General features: G+C 38.2%; 1 protein-coding gene across 1 annotated transcript in view; it reads left to right on the top strand.

The window, feature by feature from the left end:
- The window catches only part of LOC126470591 (CLIP-associating protein 1-A-like), a 252,097-nt gene that overhangs the window by 57,873 nt on the left and 176,191 nt on the right, over window positions 1–18,033 (top strand). Inside the window, 2 exon segments of the mRNA XM_050098545.1 lie at window positions 7,090–7,162; window positions 8,583–8,651. Of these exon segments, the coding sequence (XP_049954502.1) occupies window positions 7,090–7,162; window positions 8,583–8,651 (142 nt within the window).

Here is an 18,033-nt window from a genome sequence, read left to right as displayed (position 1 = left end):
GCACATCTATTGGAGTTGCCAACCACAAAGCTTGGAATAAATATGTGTCTTTTATGGTTTAACAATTTGAATTAGAACTTTACTATCTAGGACAAAGGAAGCCGGAAAAATTAGGTGGCGAACAGACCAGTCTCTTCGCAGAAAAGGACACCAAGCAGTGCCTGTAACTGTATCAGTTGTTCTGACACACTTCAGTGTTCTCAGGTGGTTTGTGCTACCTATGTGACATACGTGCCTACACTGCCTTTAATTGTAGTATTGTGTTTTATTGTGCCATTCTCAGTGTGCACAGTCTTCAGTGATCATTGATTTAAAAATTTACACAACTCTTCTGACCAATAATCCTTTCCTTTGGTAACACTGATTAATCTGTCAGCACAATTGTTTCTTCTTCACACCACCTCAGTTGTTGGTAATATACTGAGGTGACAAAAGTCATGGGATATCTCCTAATATCATGGCAGACCTGCTTTTGCCTGGTGTAGTGCAGAAACTTGACATGACATGGACTCAACAAACCATTGGTAGCCCCTGCAGAAATATTGAGCCACGCTGCCCCCCATAGCTGTCCATAACTGCGAAAATGTTGCCAGTATAGAATTTTGTGTACCAACCTTTTGATTATGGCCTGTAAATGTTTGATGGAATTCATGGTGGGCGATCTGTGTGGCCAAATTATTCGTTTGAATTGTCCAGAATGTTCTTCAAATCAGTTACGAACAATAGTGGCCCGGTGACATTGTGCATTGCTGTTTCGGAACAAGAAATCCAAGAATGGCTGCAAATAGTCTCCAAGTAGCCGAACATAGCATTTCCATTGAATGATTGGTTCAGTAGGACCAGAGGGCCCAGTCTGTTCCCTGTAAACACAGCCCACACCGTTATGGAGCCAACAGTAGCTTGCACAGTGCCTTGTTGACAACATGGGTCCATGGCTTCACAGACTCTGCATCACACTCAGACGCTACCATCAACTCTTACCAACTGAAATTGGGACTCATCTGACCAGGCCATGGTTTTCAAGTCGTCTGGGGTCCAACTGATAGGTCACAAGCCCAGGAAAAGTGCTGTAGCTTGATGTGCTGCTAGCAAAGGCACACATGTCAGTCATCTGCTGCCATAGCCCATTAATGCCACATCTTACCGCACTGTCCTAACGTTCATCATACATCCCACATTGATTTCCATGGTTGTTTCACACAGTGTTGCTTGTTTGTTAGCACTGACAACTGTATGCAGACGCAGCTGCTCTCGGTCATTAAGTGAATGCTGGCAGCCACTACATTGTCTATGGTGAGAGGTAATGCCTGAAATTTGATATTCTCGTTACACTCTTGACATTGTAGGTCTTGGAATATTGAACTCCCTAGCACTTATAACTGTCCCAGGACTTTTGTCACCTCAGTGTATACTGCATGCATGTGATGAAGTATGGTGTGTGTGAAGAAGAACTCTTTCATGAAAAATTCACTTTTGTTTCTTGTAGTTTCCCCAGTGAGTCACTGCACCTGAGCTACATATGGTATAGATGTAGCCACAAGTCACATGAATTATGTCCAGTGCTTGCTAACATGTATCTATTTTTCTTCATACTTTCTTTGTATTACACTAGTGTCCAAAAATTAAATATATTTCGGGAGAAGAAGACAATGGACAGAGAATGTTGTAGCACCTACTGTAAATGACTGAAGGTTTCCCGATAAACAACAGTTGTATTACCTATGTAGTAACAGAGTACTGGCAATTCTGAATATCTACACAATTCAGGGATAATGAGAAACAGTGCGTTAGATTCGTATTATCTCAGTTGCACTTGCTATTCATTGTGAGAAGAGTATAATCTTTTGTGTCAAGTAATGTAATGTCACAAAGACACCATTTGGACTCTTGTTTTTCCGGGCAGAATCTTTGAACAGCTTGAAGTGGGTTAGACATGGACCACACTCTCAGTAACATTGAATTAGCCACAAAATATTGTTTCAGTGCTTCACTTTCGGAAAAGGTGTCTCATAAATTCTGTGGTGACTTTGTTCATTCAGAGGCACAGAAATGATTCCCAGAAGGGGATTATACCTTCCAAAAAGATACCACTTACACTGCTGGATATGTTCAAATTAGCCAGAGTAGCTTGGGGGTAAAATAACACGTTTTCCCTCCCCACAATTGAAAGATATGGCTGTACTCGAACTAGTTAGGGACCCAATAGCACCTCCTCTGGCATGTCACAATGATTTGTATAAAATCCCATCGGCCACCAATTTTAGATTTATTTGAATGAATCTCAAATAGGATCCATCCTTTCCTTGGATGTTGAAGATGGCACTATGCTGTATTATAGGTTGTTGTTAATTTTTTCTCAAGTCGGGGCTCTTTATTGAAATTCATTGACAATGACTTATTTTGATTCCAAGGCAAGTTAGGTAAAACAATGAAAATGCATTAAATATTCTATAGATAGGATAGTAGTGGTATACAATATGTGTTGGGGTCAAGGGGGGGAGGAACCAGTGAACTGTGGATTGCACAAAGCTCTTTTTAAATCACTGTGCTGCAGTATATGTGTAGCACATACATTACGTGGACATCTACATCATCATTTTTACACATATTGCACAAATATCATATTTTATTTTCTTATTCTTTCAGCAGATGGTCCATGGGGAAAACAAACCATTGGGCATAATAAAACTGGCAATATGTTGGGCCTGTTGATGCTCACAGTTTATTAGAAGTGTGACCATGTATCGCCATTGTATAGATAAACTCAAGGCTAATTTTTGTGAATTTTTATGATGTTGTATAATGGTTGACATGTGAATAGATGGGTGAGTGAAACATTGCAAATCCAAAGGTTAGGAATGCAATCCCTGGTTGGTTTTGATACTATTACAGTAATTTAGTGTTACATTTCACCTTTATCAATGCTTTATGTATGTGCAAAACACTAAGTTGCACTCTGGTTTGGAGTCCACTTAAACTGCATGTCTCTTTACAACTAGTTGGATAAGTCACTTCACTGGTTGGAAGAAGGCAACCAACTCCAATAGGACTATTCATAATTAAACACTGTGATGAGGAAACTAACTGTCAAATAGAGAACAGCTTCAGCCTTCATTTTGGTTTATGATATGTAGGGAATTTAATTGTAATTTGAGTGCTAGTAACAGTTATTGCAGTAGAGTTCCTGTAGTGAATTCCCACTTACTGTTGGTAGTTCTGTTGTATGATGTGAAAAGTAATGATGATGCCTTTTTGAGAGTTGCATAGCATATTTATCAGCTCTCTGGAAAGGGGAAGCCGGCCGCGGTGGCCGTGCGGTTCTAGGCACTTCAGTCCGGAACCGCGTGACTGCTACGGTCGCAGGTTTGAATCCTGCCTTGGGAATGGATGTGTGTGATGTCAGGTTAGTTAGGTTTAAGTAGTTCTAAGTTCTATGGGACTGATGACCTCAGATGTTGAGTCCCATAGTGCTCAGACCCATTTGAACTATTTTTGGAAAGGGGAAAAATTGATTACAGGCCCATATTACAGTTCTTTATTAGATAAATTTTCTAAGAGATTGAGCAAAGTATACCCCATGTGGTGCAGAAAATGATACTCTTCCACAAGATGAATGCCTGAATTGTTTAAAATTTTTGAGCACTATGATAAGATAGTATGGTGTTGGATAAAATGTAATAAGTTAGAAGGAAACTTTTTCCAAAGTAGAACGGATTTTAATGAGGAGAAAAGTCATTGAAAAATCTCCGAATGTCTCAATAATTCTTCATAAATAACACAACCATTGAACAACAACTTTACTAGACCAAATGATGATCACAGAATTGTTATGCATTGTCTTATCATGCAGTTTTGACAAGCAGATATGACAGTTTTTCTGAGATCTTTAGGAACATAGTAAACATAGCTAATTACCAGAAGTGTACGGTAGTACAAACCATCTGATGTTAGGAGAATGCGAAATATTTAAAATAATATTACAGGATCGTAGAGAGTATAATTTCTATAACATGGTTCAGAATATGAGTACTTAAAGAGCCGACTTCCTTGAATGCATAACAGATAAGGGGTGTAAAGGGTAGATTTAGCAATGTGTATAGAAAATCCACACTCTCCAACCCCTACTCCACAATTTGAACTGTAATGACCCGTCACAAAGAAATGACCTGCTGTGCACTCTCATCCAGGGTACTTGCTTACAGTTATACATGGAGAGTCTTAAGTGAAGTTTTGAGGGTAGGTGATAAGCTACTGGCAGAAGTAAGGGTGTGAGGGCAGGTTGTGAGTTGTGCTCAACTGGTAGAGCAGTTGCCTGTGAAAGGCGAAGGTCCCAGTTTCAAGTTCCGGTCAGGCACAGTGAGGAAGTTTCAAATCAGCATACACACTACTGCAGAGTGAAAATTAATTCTGAAAAGAGCCTTGTCGAAACACCACAATACTTTCAAGTAATTTTCTAATGTAATGGTTATTTAGATCAACAAATCAAGTGAATGTTGCAGCCAAAATGAACTGAACCTATGAAAAAATACTGAGAAATATGATGAAAAAGAATGAATCTGTTATCCACTTGATGTTGTCCCAAAAAAAAAAAAAAAAAAAAAAAAAAAAAAAAAAAAAAAAAAAAGGTTCTGTTGTCTTCTCTGGAAACACTGCATGCATTGTATTCAGTCCCAACCAATGACCATAAAATGACTGCTTAGTAATGTTAAATATAATTGAGGCCTCTGAAAACTGGGTGTATGCATCATTCCACACTGATGTGGGATGCTGTATCTGAAACAATCAAAAGAGTTAAGGTGGTTTACAAGAAAATCATTGACATACTTGACTGAAACTGGGAAGTATTGAAAGTGTCACTAAATGCTGCTAGTGTATCATAATGAAACAAAATAGGGCAGGACAAACATCGTGAAGCAAGCTTGAAGTTTACAGGACAGTGGAAGTAAGGAGTCTGCTGATACAAGGACATAGAAAAACACAAATGGGATTTCAGTGCAAGCAAGGCTTGGGGTTTAGCACTCATTCATCAGAGCCAGAGGACATGTAGGACATATACATTTCATGCAGTAGTGGGAGGTAATATGATAAAAAAATGGTGTAAAAGAGTGTAGACAGGCATTGAGGAGTCAAATTCTGCTATAAGTGTGGGGGTGGGGGGGGGGGGGGGGGCGGTCACTATCAAAAACTCAGTCTATAAGATCAAATAGTGAGCACACCACAACTTGACCAGAAGAAGGGATCGGTTGGTAGGACATGTTCTGAGGCATCAAGGGATCACCAATTTAGTATTGGAGGGCAGCGTGGAGGGTAAAAATCGTAGAGGGTGACCAAGAGATGAATACACTAAGCAGATTCAGAAGGATGTAGGTTGCAGTAGGTACTGGGAGATGAAAAAGCTTGCACAGGATAGAGTAGCATGGAGAGCTGCATCAAACCAGTCTCAGGACTGAAGACCACAACAAACAACAGTGAGCACACACAAAAGCACTGATTTGTAACACTTGAAGATAAAGACTTGTCCAGAAATACTGTGTAGAAAAATGGATTTTTAACTCATGTAATAACCCAAAACATGTTATTAAAATAATAATAATAATATTGTTAATAAACTCACTAAATGTTAATCACCCTCTTAAAATGACATGTTAGAGCTCTTTGGAGTGCTGTAAATGTTGTAGAAATGGTGCCAGGCAGTTGCGTAACCATCCATCACTGACATAATGGACAGGACTGAAGATGAGTGTCATGCATTGTCAACAATAATCTGTTTCATACACATCTGGCATTTACAATTGTAGAAATGGTTCTTGACTGGAGCACAGTGATCAGTATGAAATGTTAAAAATCGATAAAAACAGTCTCGATCACATTTTCTTATTTTTTATTTGTTGCCAACCTGTTTTGGCCCTTTCCTTGGACCATCTTCTGGCTTCCACCGCCATTATGGCTGCTGGTGGCAGCAGACAGAGCAAGATCCGTAGAAGTATTGTTGTCACTGCAGTGACCGCTGCCACCAGCAGCCATAAAGGAGGTGTAAGCATGAAGATGGTGTGAGGAAAAAGTCGAAACCACTTTCCAACAAATAAAAAATCCGAAAATGTGATCGAGACTGTTTTTATTGATTTTTAACACCTGGTATTGTTACTGTCACTAAGTGTAGGTCAATGTCAGCCATTTCCTAGCAAACATTGGGAGAGGAATAAAATGCAGTGGGCACTTGGGTATCAGACATCTCACAAAAGGCCATTGCTCACAGTAGCTCATGAAACATCACTTCTTCAGATGGCCAAACAACACAGAAACTGCATAGTATCTGGCTGAGGCACGTACTGTGGTCTGACGAGACATGATTTTTCTCTCTTCGGATCATTCAGGACATTGGGAACACCAATGGCCCATTGGTATGTTCAACTCGCAGTGTGCTGAGGCTGTAGTTCAGGCTGAAAATGGTTCAGTGATGTTTTGGTGTTACTCATACGGTGACCAGAGCCCACAAATTTGTATTGCTCACTCAGGCACCCTCTTGCACCTCAGCTGACCCATGAAATGCTGGAACCATCTGGAACATCATGTCAGACATAGCTATCAATATCTCCTGAATTTGGTTTCTCTACAGAATCTAATCATTGAGTGGCTTCAGCTGGTTATGACATTCCTGAAGAAACTGTGGACTTTCTTCATTGCTGAATTGAGACCATTGTGAGTTTAGACATCACATTACACGGTATAAGTGTAATATCACTTGAGCGTGACTATTTTTTCTCTGTTATACTTATGTAGTGTTATTAATTGTCATTGTCATCAGTAGAATCCACAACTTTTGGAAGCAACCCGTAGAACACACAAGTGCTGTTGACTGTGGGAAAAATTTACAAATTTCATGAGAATTTTGCTGATAGTAAGAGAAGAACAGTTTTAAATTGCTGAGCAATTTTTATCTCTACTTTTGAACTGTATTTCTGGACCTCCAGTTAATGGTGTTATTTTGAACATTTCATCTGACACATGAATGAAAATTGATGTTACTGTTATATAATACGTGTTTTAGTTGAATGCAATCATTTCATTGGTAATGTGTGTGATTTTCAGCCGAAATCTGGAAGACAACGATCTGCAAGTTTTTCGAGGAAGAACTCTGGAGTAGGCAAAGCAACTTCACCAGGTAAGAAACAAATTTGTTACTAATTCATTGCTGGCAAGTTCATTTCCTTCGTGTGGGAAAAAATATTTTATCTACTATATTTTTTATGATGATCTGTAATATGAGCACCGATATGTTTTGTCTGTAGACAAAAAGACTACACTGCAGGAAATGGATCTTGCCTCAACTACCTTTTCTGTCATCAATAATAAATTTATGTTCCTATATTACTCATCTTTTGCGAGGCTGTACCTGGATGACACGTTACTTGAATAGGTATTGTGAATGAGCAAACAGGTGCATGTTATTTCATGAGTAATTTATATTTAATGTTTACTGGATTTTTCTGGTTCTATATTAGATAGATGCTGAGATTTTGGCTCACTCATAATTTTCAGTTTGGGCATTTTTTTAAATTTGTTGATTACAAGGACAGCATGCTATTTCTCCTTTACAGTGTGAAGCTCACAGTAATGAAAGAAATCAGTCCTTGCATTTAAATAATATATATAAAAGAAAATACTTTGAGGGAATGGAATGAATGCTTTGCCTTAGATTTGCAGGATTGATAATATTGAGAAGAAATGGACGTCATTTAATGGAGTTGAGTTCTTTATTCTGTTGCAGATATGACATTACATTTTGGTTTGGTGTGTCTACTATTTTCCAACACTAATGTCACTGAGCTTTTAGGATCCGTACGGAATACTTTCTTCAGAGACAGTTTTCATGCTAGTGAAATTGATGAAATAACTTGAACTTTTTATAAAAAGCTGACATTTATGATTAAATGCCGTTGTCATTGCAGATATTTTCTGTTACCACGTGTAAAAACTAATGTACTGTTGTCCTGATAATTTAAACGTATTTATGTGAGTGCACTGTATGTACTGCTCACTGAATATACATGTGTCTAAAAGGTGAAGTGTGTGTGTGTGTGTGTGTGTGTGGGGGGGGGGGGGATTATCCTTGTAACACAGTCTAGCTTAATGTGTTCACATTAATACAATTTAAATATTAAAAAGAACATTAAACTGGTTTAAGATTGGATGGTGGTGAAGTTTCCAGGTAATGTATTGTTACTGGTGTATCACAATAATTTACAAAATGGATTCTGTATCCTAAATGCTTTCTAACATATTTTTATGTGAAACTCACAGATATTTCAAATTCTGCTGTGTGTGGTTTGATGTGGATATTTTACACTCTATCATCCAGTGACATTGCTGCTTGCTTGTATATCTGTCTGCATGTTTGCTTGCTTAACCATCATCATTAGCTTTACTTATCTTCGTATGTAGGCTAATCACAATTCTGAATAAACTTTCCTTTTTGAGCTGTATAATGTATCATCTTCTGAATTATTGTCTTGCAATTGTTGATGTGACCCATACTCACTTCCTTAATATGGTGTCTGTTCTGCTTTGCATGTTAACGAAAGGGCCGAGATCTAAAACCAGGCGTTCGGCCTCCTTTAAGCGTCAGTTGGTTACTGCGTCATCTGCACCAGGTACGATTTCCCCCTCCCATTGTGAACACCTTTGCCACAATGTATGTAGTTCATGTAGTCTCAAGTGAGTAGGCTTGATTAGTGTAGAATTAATGTTATTCAAATTTCTCATCACTGTTGTGTACTGTGTACTGTTTACTGTCTGTGGATGTATGCAAGGTGTAACAAATGTGAATAACTGTACAAGATATGAAATGTAAAGTAGTGTGCATCATTTCCATTATTTTGAAATCATACAAGTTATTTCATATTAAAACGACAGTGATTTTACCCAATTGCAAGTGTAGAAACATTTATGAGGCATATTAAGATTACATTTGTCATTTATGGACATTTTAGAAAAAATTACTGTGTTATTTTAAAATAAATACAGGTAACTGTGACCAGTGTCTTTTAATATATATGTTCATTTCCGTATAGTAGTTGTACAACCGATACTGGTAGATTTATATGACAGCTGCTGTTTGCAGTATAAAGTTAATTGTGTGGTCAGTATGTAATTAAAATGGAAACTTCCAGGTCGATATTAAGTACATCACTGCCCATACTGCCGCAAGCCAGTATCCAGCATCATGCTACGAAAATAGATACACAACTTGTGCATTCCTCATTAGTCTCAAAAAGTAGTTTGAGGAAATAAATAAATATTTAAAAAGTCAATGGTCAGAGTTATCTGTATTTGTAGTCAACGAATAGGCATACTTTAAATTATGGTCTGAAATATCTATGAAAAACATTCTTATAGCTGAATTAGAACTTTTAGTGTTGTGGACTTAAAACTTTGTGGCTTATTACATCTGTTGACAACTTTATCAGAGAAAGTATATATACTTATTTACTATTACTAATTGATGTTTTCTGAATTATGTATTTTGATTGAGCTGGAAAGGAATGGGCCCAGCCATTTTTTGTAGCTGTGAACCATTTCAGCATTGGAATGTTGTGTCAGTCTTCATTTTAGTGAAATGTTGCAAACATTGTAGAGTACAAATGAATTTTAGACAGAACAGTACTGAACCACCTTCAAAGACAAATCAAACTTAGTGTAATTAACATATATAATAATGTTTCTGAAAATTCCAACACTGTGAAGGATGATTATACTGGAATTAGTTTACCAAAAATTATGGCTATGAAAATAGAAAAATGATTGGGATTAAGTAACTGTTCATGATCTCTCGAGTTTTAGATTCTAGTTTGCTGCAGAAACTGCATGCACTGCATGTTGTGGCATGGAATGAAGAAGTGTCTGAATGTGTTCCTGCTGGAATCTTCTTCTATGCAATTTGTATGCAAGTACACAAAGGATCACCTTCTTATATGCACTGATTCCACACACCTACCAGTGCCGTAGCACACATTTTCCTGTACAGGCCAAAATGACATCACAAAATTCTCTCCTAGGAACTTTTCATTCTGTCACGTTAAATCTCACATGTTGATATGTGACATTTTAATGTTCACAAGGCACTTCATTTAATATTTTCTCTACAGCTAGACGAAATTCAAAGTTGACCAAGTCACAGTTTGTACCTAACTGTACAATTGAATTTGGAATTTCCATGAAGGAACAAGCTGTTTCATTTGTTGATTTATCAGCAGTTCTTGGTTTGAGCTCTCTAAGTAACCTTTTTCCTGCAAAACATCTACTAAAAACAGTTATGTGGAATCATTAAGTGTTCGGATTGATTTGACCATGTTGAATATACACTTAAATAGGTTTCCATTTGCGTCTGCAAATGCTATCGTGATATTCCGGAGATACTTGCAGCAGCTATGATATGATATGTTGGTGCCACAAGCCGCGAATTATGTTGACTACATCATCCACACAGGGGCTATTTGCAAGCAACATCTCAAAAATTTACAACTATTTTGTGAACTTACAGAGATTAAATTCAGATGCAAAAACAGAGAGTGTAACTTTTTTCTAACGTGTCCATTATGGCTACATACTAAGCAGAGACGGTCTCTGACCTATATCAGCCCTTGTTGATTAAGTAAATGATCTCTCTACTCCTTCAAATTTTGAAGAACTCCAGTTGGTATTGGGTAAAATAAACAACTACGGCAAATTCATTCCATGGGCCACACACATTTTGTACTCTTCCTATTGGCTTCAATTTATGTAGTATACTAATCGCCTGGCAGCTTTTTCAAAATTACAGAAGTGTTTGAAGACTGCTCTCCTGCAAAAAAAACTTAATGCTTTTTTTTTACTGGACCAAATTACTCCTTATTACATTAATTTTACTGTAAGGCCCAGATGCAGACATACCAGCACAATAACTTAATTGATGGCCTTGGTTTAAGCAGTCACTACTGTGAGGCCCACTACAGGCGTACTTTTCTATATGCCAATACTGACAACTTATCACATTTTCCACTAGTCCTGATTATGACTTTGTTTTCAGTTTAACGAAAACATCTGAGACCCACTAGAAAAATTTCTGGCAATAGCCCAGCAAGTGCCAAATTTGACAGATCAGGACCTACTTCTAAGAAAAGTAGCTAATGATGTGTACCGTAGTTGGGTGAAGCACCTTTGTAAAGTTATGAATCTTGTACAACAGACTACTTTGTTTCCCTCACTGGATTACAAACAACCCTAATTCTGGGTTGTGGTTCAAACCAAACTCCTAATACTAGATGAGGTGCACCATGGGATATATAGAATGAAGTCATTGGAAAAGCATGATTGATGTTGACCAGACATTGATGTTGATATTGAACATGCAGTCTGGCCCTGCAAACTATGCACAAAAAACTGGTCAGCACCAGCAAGGCAATTTCCTCCCACCAGTTCTACTCCAAATCATTCATGAGAGCAGGTACAAATTGGTTTTGTGATTATTTGTTGGGGACATGCTCTTTAATTTTCCATATATTGCCTGGAATGTAATCAAAGGAAGCCGTAGTTACAATTGGGGCATTGCCAACCGTGTTCACTGTTGAGAGGATGACGCACAGCGTAGTATCAGATAATGACCTGCAGTTCATCTGGTAAATTATGCCCTTTTGTTAAAGTAACAGCAATACACCTCAGATCATCACTTTTCAATCAGTGTCTATCTCTAGGGTGGAGTGACTGGTCTGAATATTTACAGCCCACACTAATAAATTGATGACAACGACAGTAGCCTCCAAGGAAGCTATGACACGCATACCTGCTTCTCATCATTACACCTCACCGCACAGCTGCGATTTTACCCTGGCACAGCTGTCAGTCACCTTAGTCAGCAAACATAGAGCTAATATCCATACTTATATGACTGTACTACCTCACTGCACTTGGTTTGCACATTTGGCTATTCACTGGATGGACCAAAGGAGTCATTATTGGCTATAAGGGTTTCCTATGTTCAAGGTGGTGGCCTGACAGGAGCGACTTGTGCGACACTAAAATCAGTTGGAGCTATGACAAGTAAGGGATTACATACCCCTGATACGACCATGTCAGGCCCAAACAAGTAGCTACAGTAGACCAGCACTACAGCTGGCGTAAGTCTATACTACCACATTCTAGTTACATGCAATACCAACCTGGCCAAGGTATCTCAACTAATCCATTAGCTTGTCATATGTACTATCTCAGTGCCTGTGCTGTAGATCCACCTAGTTGAGGTCACAACCAGCAGTGATAAGTGATGAACCAGTGGAGGTCAATCATTTCCCCCAACAGTTGTTGCATCAGCTCTTGCCACCCATTGCCACCAAACATTTGGCCCCAATATCCATTGTTCCTGAGTACCGGACTTCCCCTGCTGTCACCTTGAGGCAATATTAAGGGTACTCATAATCCTTTGCTACTTGTACCAGTTCTGCCACTGTGCACCAGTTTAAGGGGGAAGGATTTTGTGTACTTACTATTGAGTTTTATTGAGATATACTAGGCCAGCAAAAGTATAATACAGAATTTCTAGTTCCATCACGGATCGCAAGCAAATGACCCACAGTAAGCATGTACCCTTATAACCAATAATGACTCCTTTGGTTCATCCAGTGCCATTTCGGAAATGCTTCCATCCCTAGCATGAAAGCCAATGATCATGCCCTTTTGCACATCAAATAAAGCACTCAGTTTTCACATTACAAGAAAAAGTGCGCTGTTTTTTGCATCCCCAGACACACTTTATGTACCGTCCACTTCCAGTGCTGTCACCAGTTGTGTGTTAGTGTTTATGGCATTGTGATGTAGAACTCAGTCGGTGCTCACATTAATGTGACTGGACCGTATACATTGCAATTGACACGTTAGATTGCTAAAGTCTTGAGCTGGTTGGAGGTTCCTGCCTACAATGCTCCAAGGATTCTCAGTTGGGAGAGATCCGGCGGGCTTGCTGACCAAGGAAGGGTGTGTTAAACATGAAGATGAGCCATAGAAACTCTCACTGTTTGCAGGCAGGCATTATCTCCCCGAAATGTAACCCCAGAATGGCTTGTATGAAGGACAACAAAATGTGGTTGACAGGCCATGTGCAGTCGGATAGGTATCCCACTGCTGTCTGGGACATCTCCAGACACATCTTCAACCTGGAATTTCAGTGACTGTAGTAGAATTGTCTTCAGTGATGAGTCTTATCTCGAATTAGCCCCAATGATCATCAAAGACATGTCTTGGAGACACCCCTGAAAGTGGTAGGAAACTAACCTGTCACCCACTATGCAATCTGACAACCAGGAGTGATGGCCTGGAGTAAAATTTCTCTTCATAGCAGGTCCCCTTCGGTTGTCATCCATGGCACCCATACAGCACAGTGGTACGTTGACTATATTCTATGCCCTGTTTATTTGCCTTTCATTGTAAGACAGGTTTACATTTTAGCAAGATAATGCCCACTCACACTTGAAGAGAGTTGCTATACTGCTTGTCTTCATGCTTACCTAACCCTACCTTGGCTAGCAAGGTCACTGGATCTCTTCTCAGTTCAGAACATTGGGAGCATTATGGACAGGGCTCTTCAACCATCTTGTAGTTTTGACAATCTAATGTGCCAATTGGAGAGAATTAGGCACAATATTCCTCAGAACGACATCCAACAACTCTATCAATCAGTGCCAAGCTGAATAACAGCTTGCATAAGGGCCAGAAGTGGACCAACAAGCTATCAACTTGCTCAGTTTGTGTAGCTCTTTATCTTGATTAACTCTCCCAATTTTTCTGAAATTGTAATTGTTTGTGTCTGTACATGTGCATCACACCTAACGATTTCTGTCCCATTTGGATAATTGCTTCATGCTGCGTAGTTTTTGTTTTAGAGTGTGTTTCTTGGCCTCGCATTACAATATACATTTGACTCAAGTACTGACATTGTACCCTCACACTCATTGGCCAAACCAGCTGTGGAGTGGATTTAGTCTACAGTGCTCCCGTAGTTGCCATTTGTCTTGATGTTACTCAGCATTTATAGTGTCAGAAGTAACACTACATGTGAAACATTGGTTGATGTATTTTTGCAGAATTGCCTATCCTGTAAATGTCTTATCAGGTAAAGTATCAGATCCTCTCTATCAGTAGGCGTCAAATGGCTTTGCTTAAGAGCCATTATTGACATCGTAGGACTACACCTTGTGCTGCATGGGGGAGGGGGGTAAAATGGCCACGTAAAGACAATTTCAATTTTCACCAAACCATAGTTATTAATAGCTAACCATCTACCCATTTTGACTCTATGTATTATAAGGTATCGCACCAAATATTTTCAAGTGAAAAAGAAAATAATATGTTGGAACTACATGTATTACACGTGGCCAGTTTTCCATACCTAAACGGGTATCGTGGACAGTGCCATTGCAACAGAGTCCGAGGTGTTTTTCTGATTTTTTGGTGCATATTGTAGGCATCTTCATGCCCTAGTGTACGAAAGAAAACCAGTTGGGTGCAGCAGACTGTCTTCAGTCGCACTTTGTGTTAGGCCAAATACAACAGAACAGACATGTTGGCTGAGAGCTTCGTATATAAAAGGATTCAGGTTTTATCGTTTGTATTATGTGTGTTTTGTTGGGAGTAACCAACTCCTATTGGGGTAGAAAACTTATCAAACTGAAATAAATAACAAGGAACTATGTTTGCAGGCAAAAAGGTGTTGTTTAAACATTGATAGTGTTAAAAATTATTATTAGTAAGAATGATAAAATGAATTACTGAGAAATAATGGATCACACTTCCTCTGCCAATCTCACTGACAACAATGGCAGTGTATTTTTGAACTAATGTGACCAGTTCTCGTCAGGCAGCAGTGCTGTTCAGAGCGTAAATATCCAATGGCCACTTTTCCTGTTCTGGCCACTTTACCAAACTTTCCCCTACCAATCTTACTGTTAGTTGCTAACCTACATAAATTAGTATGTTACCTTAATTAATAACAGTAATTGCAATATGAGACACGATCGCAAATGTTTACTGAACGTTTGGAATGTCATGTTTCTTTTACCCATTACATTGTATTGCATCATCCTTAATTTGATTTCATATTACTTGCTACAATCATGTATTACATTTGAAGATGACTGTGTATATAATCCATGTTCATGAATCTGTGTTCCTTCAGTTTGGAATTTATACGATAGCTGCTGATCAGTGCTAGTTGTGCACACTTGTGAGTTGTCAGCACTTGGAGCCAAACAATGAAATATTCCCCCCTCCCTTCTACTAATCCTGCAGTGGCCACGCAACATACCATTCTGCTCTTGGTGTAAGTGGCAGACATCTTTAGCTCATGGCCAAACTCACCAGTCAATTAAAATTAAGTGCATGTTGAAATATTATTGTCGCTGTAAGTATTTCTGGTTGTTACTGAGTGAGAAAAACACACTCAAAGACACTCTTAACATTATTTGATGTTTTTGAATTCTGCTGTTGATAGAAGCAGATTACTCCTATTATGAAATAGGGGTGAGAACCGCAGACCACACAAACGCTTCAGTGACAACTCATCCTAAACATTCACCATCATTGTTACAGTTTGCACAGGGAAATTTAAAGCACAGGCTGCTCAAATGGATTTATACACCTCACTCAGCATTTTCGGGATCTATGCAGGAACACAACTAGTAGTTTAAGTGTTTTGTAAGAATTTCGTAAATATCTCTTTTTGAAACTTGAGGAAGCTCATTAGAAAAGGATGAAAATATTAATTTTCTGTTTTCTAGAACTTATGCGTCAACATTCTGTACCAAGTCTTCAGCAGCAACAGATAGTTACCCACTTTTCACCTCAACATGACCGACCATTAGTATGGCCATCTTTGAATGATTTATCCTCTTTTCTTACAAGCCAATCACTCTGTAAGTTTCCTCCATAAACACTATTAATAAACTAATTCATTTTGACAACTTACCTGTCTTTCAAAGGCAGGAAAGGAATCATGGCATATATTTCCCACCTGACAGGTTTTTCAGCTAACTGAACCATTTTAAATAAGTACAAACAAATACATGCATGATCTATGTTTCCATTATGCTGTTGTGGGTAGCCAGAGGACACTGGTACTTAGTGCTGTTTTATGGATTGCTGACTGCAGTGCTGGTAAAAAGTACAGCAATCAGATGCAAATAATGTTTGTTGCAAATTCAGATTTTAGTCAGTGTGTGGCCATCTTCAATGCTAAAGAACATATAAGGAACAAGTTAACATAAGGTAATGTGTATACCTTATTATGTGTACAGTTATATAAGTGAGTCAGTAATAAAGTTTGTATTAGCAGATGTAAGTTAAAATATTACGTTAGTCCCAACTGGTCCATCCATGTCAAAGGTTGAATTCACACTGAGGCCATTGGCTGCTTCTTATTTCGTACCAGTTTACAGCGCCCACTACATGGCATTGCTAAACTATATGTACTTTATTTCCAATCACATGTTTTGTTATTTTATTTCTTGTTTTTTTTTTTTTTTTTAAACTCATGCACATACATAAAACAAACTGGCAGTTGTAACTAACAATAGTGTCCAATTTACGAACTTTCAGCATGCTGTAATAATTGTAGGCCAGCAACTTCTGTTAATTGGTGCAACAAAAAACCAGCCAAAGTTGCAAATCTCAATTTTTTTAATAACTCAATAACTAGTTTCTGGCCAGAACTCTCTTTCAAATCATCATAACATAGTCAAAAATGGTACTTCCGAAAATGCAAAAACTATGTCAAAAATATGCAAATGAGCAGTGTGTTTGCACATTTTTTACATAGTTTTTGCATTTATGGAAACACCATTTTTGACTATGTTATGATGATTCGAAAATGGATCCCGGCCTTAAACTAGTCATTGAGTGAATAAAAAATGTGAAATTTGCAACTTTGGGTGTTTTTTTTTTTTTTTTTTGTGTGTGTACTGACAGTGTGTAATGTTTTGCAGTTATACATATATGGTGGTGACAGTGTGTACTAACCAGTGGCATCAGTTATCATTGTACATTTTTACAATTACTTATAGTTTAAAATTACAGCAAATCTTATCCAGAAGACACTCACTAATAAATTTATTTGTCAGATTTTAAGTGCAGCTACAGGAATTAGATTAGACAAAAATGGTGTTATAAGCTATTGGACTAGCAGCTTTATTTCAAACGGACCCAACATTTTTCTGTTTTATAATGTCCTTTCACACAGTTTTCACATAAAAATACATTATAATTTATGCAGTTTGGTGTTAAAACTAATAAACTTCCAGATACACCATGTATAATTGTGGGTAATATATTTGCCACCAAAACTATGTACTCATGTGCAATCTAGGATTAGTTTAATCATAAATAGTTTGTTACTGCCAGATCAATGTGTCTATTGGAAGTCTCTCATAGTATCTGAATCCCACGATTTTTAAATAATTTCCAAAAATGGAAACGTTTTGTGGCCTCCTGCTAATTAACCATTTAACTGCACTGGTCCTTTTAACGTGCACGCCTTTGTACCTGTCCCTGTGTGCTCTGGACAAGTGCCAGGTAGAAGGACTGGTGGCGCATGTAAACACGTTCAGAGCACACAGGGACAGGTACAAAGGTGTGCGCGTTAACATATCTAGAGCAGTTAAAGGGTTAAGCAGTGTCCCACAAGATAGTGCCTGATATTAAAAATTTCAAACTTGTGGAGAGATTAGATTTTTCTGCCACCTCTTTTGAAAAAAATGTGACATGTTTGCCAAAGCTGGCTTCAAGCTGCTTATCATTTTGTCCCACATAGCAAACATCGCAGTTGGGACATCCACTTCTGTAGGTGTCTGATCTATGGAAAACAGTTCTTTTTTCCATACTGTTTTTAAAATACTACCCAGTTTACTTGTGGTACAAAATTCCACATTTACTTTTCTTTTTCTAAAAACGCGATTATCCTGTCGCTAATTTTATCTTAGTATGGTAAACAAATACACTTATTATTACTGTTGT

The sequence above is a fragment of the Schistocerca serialis genome, chromosome 3 (assembly GCF_023864345.2).
Source record: "Schistocerca serialis cubense isolate TAMUIC-IGC-003099 chromosome 3, iqSchSeri2.2, whole genome shotgun sequence".
Lineage (NCBI taxonomy): Eukaryota > Metazoa > Arthropoda > Insecta > Orthoptera > Acrididae > Schistocerca > Schistocerca serialis.
Note: the sequence above shows the minus strand (reverse complement) of the source record. Positions and strands in the feature narration are given on the sequence as shown.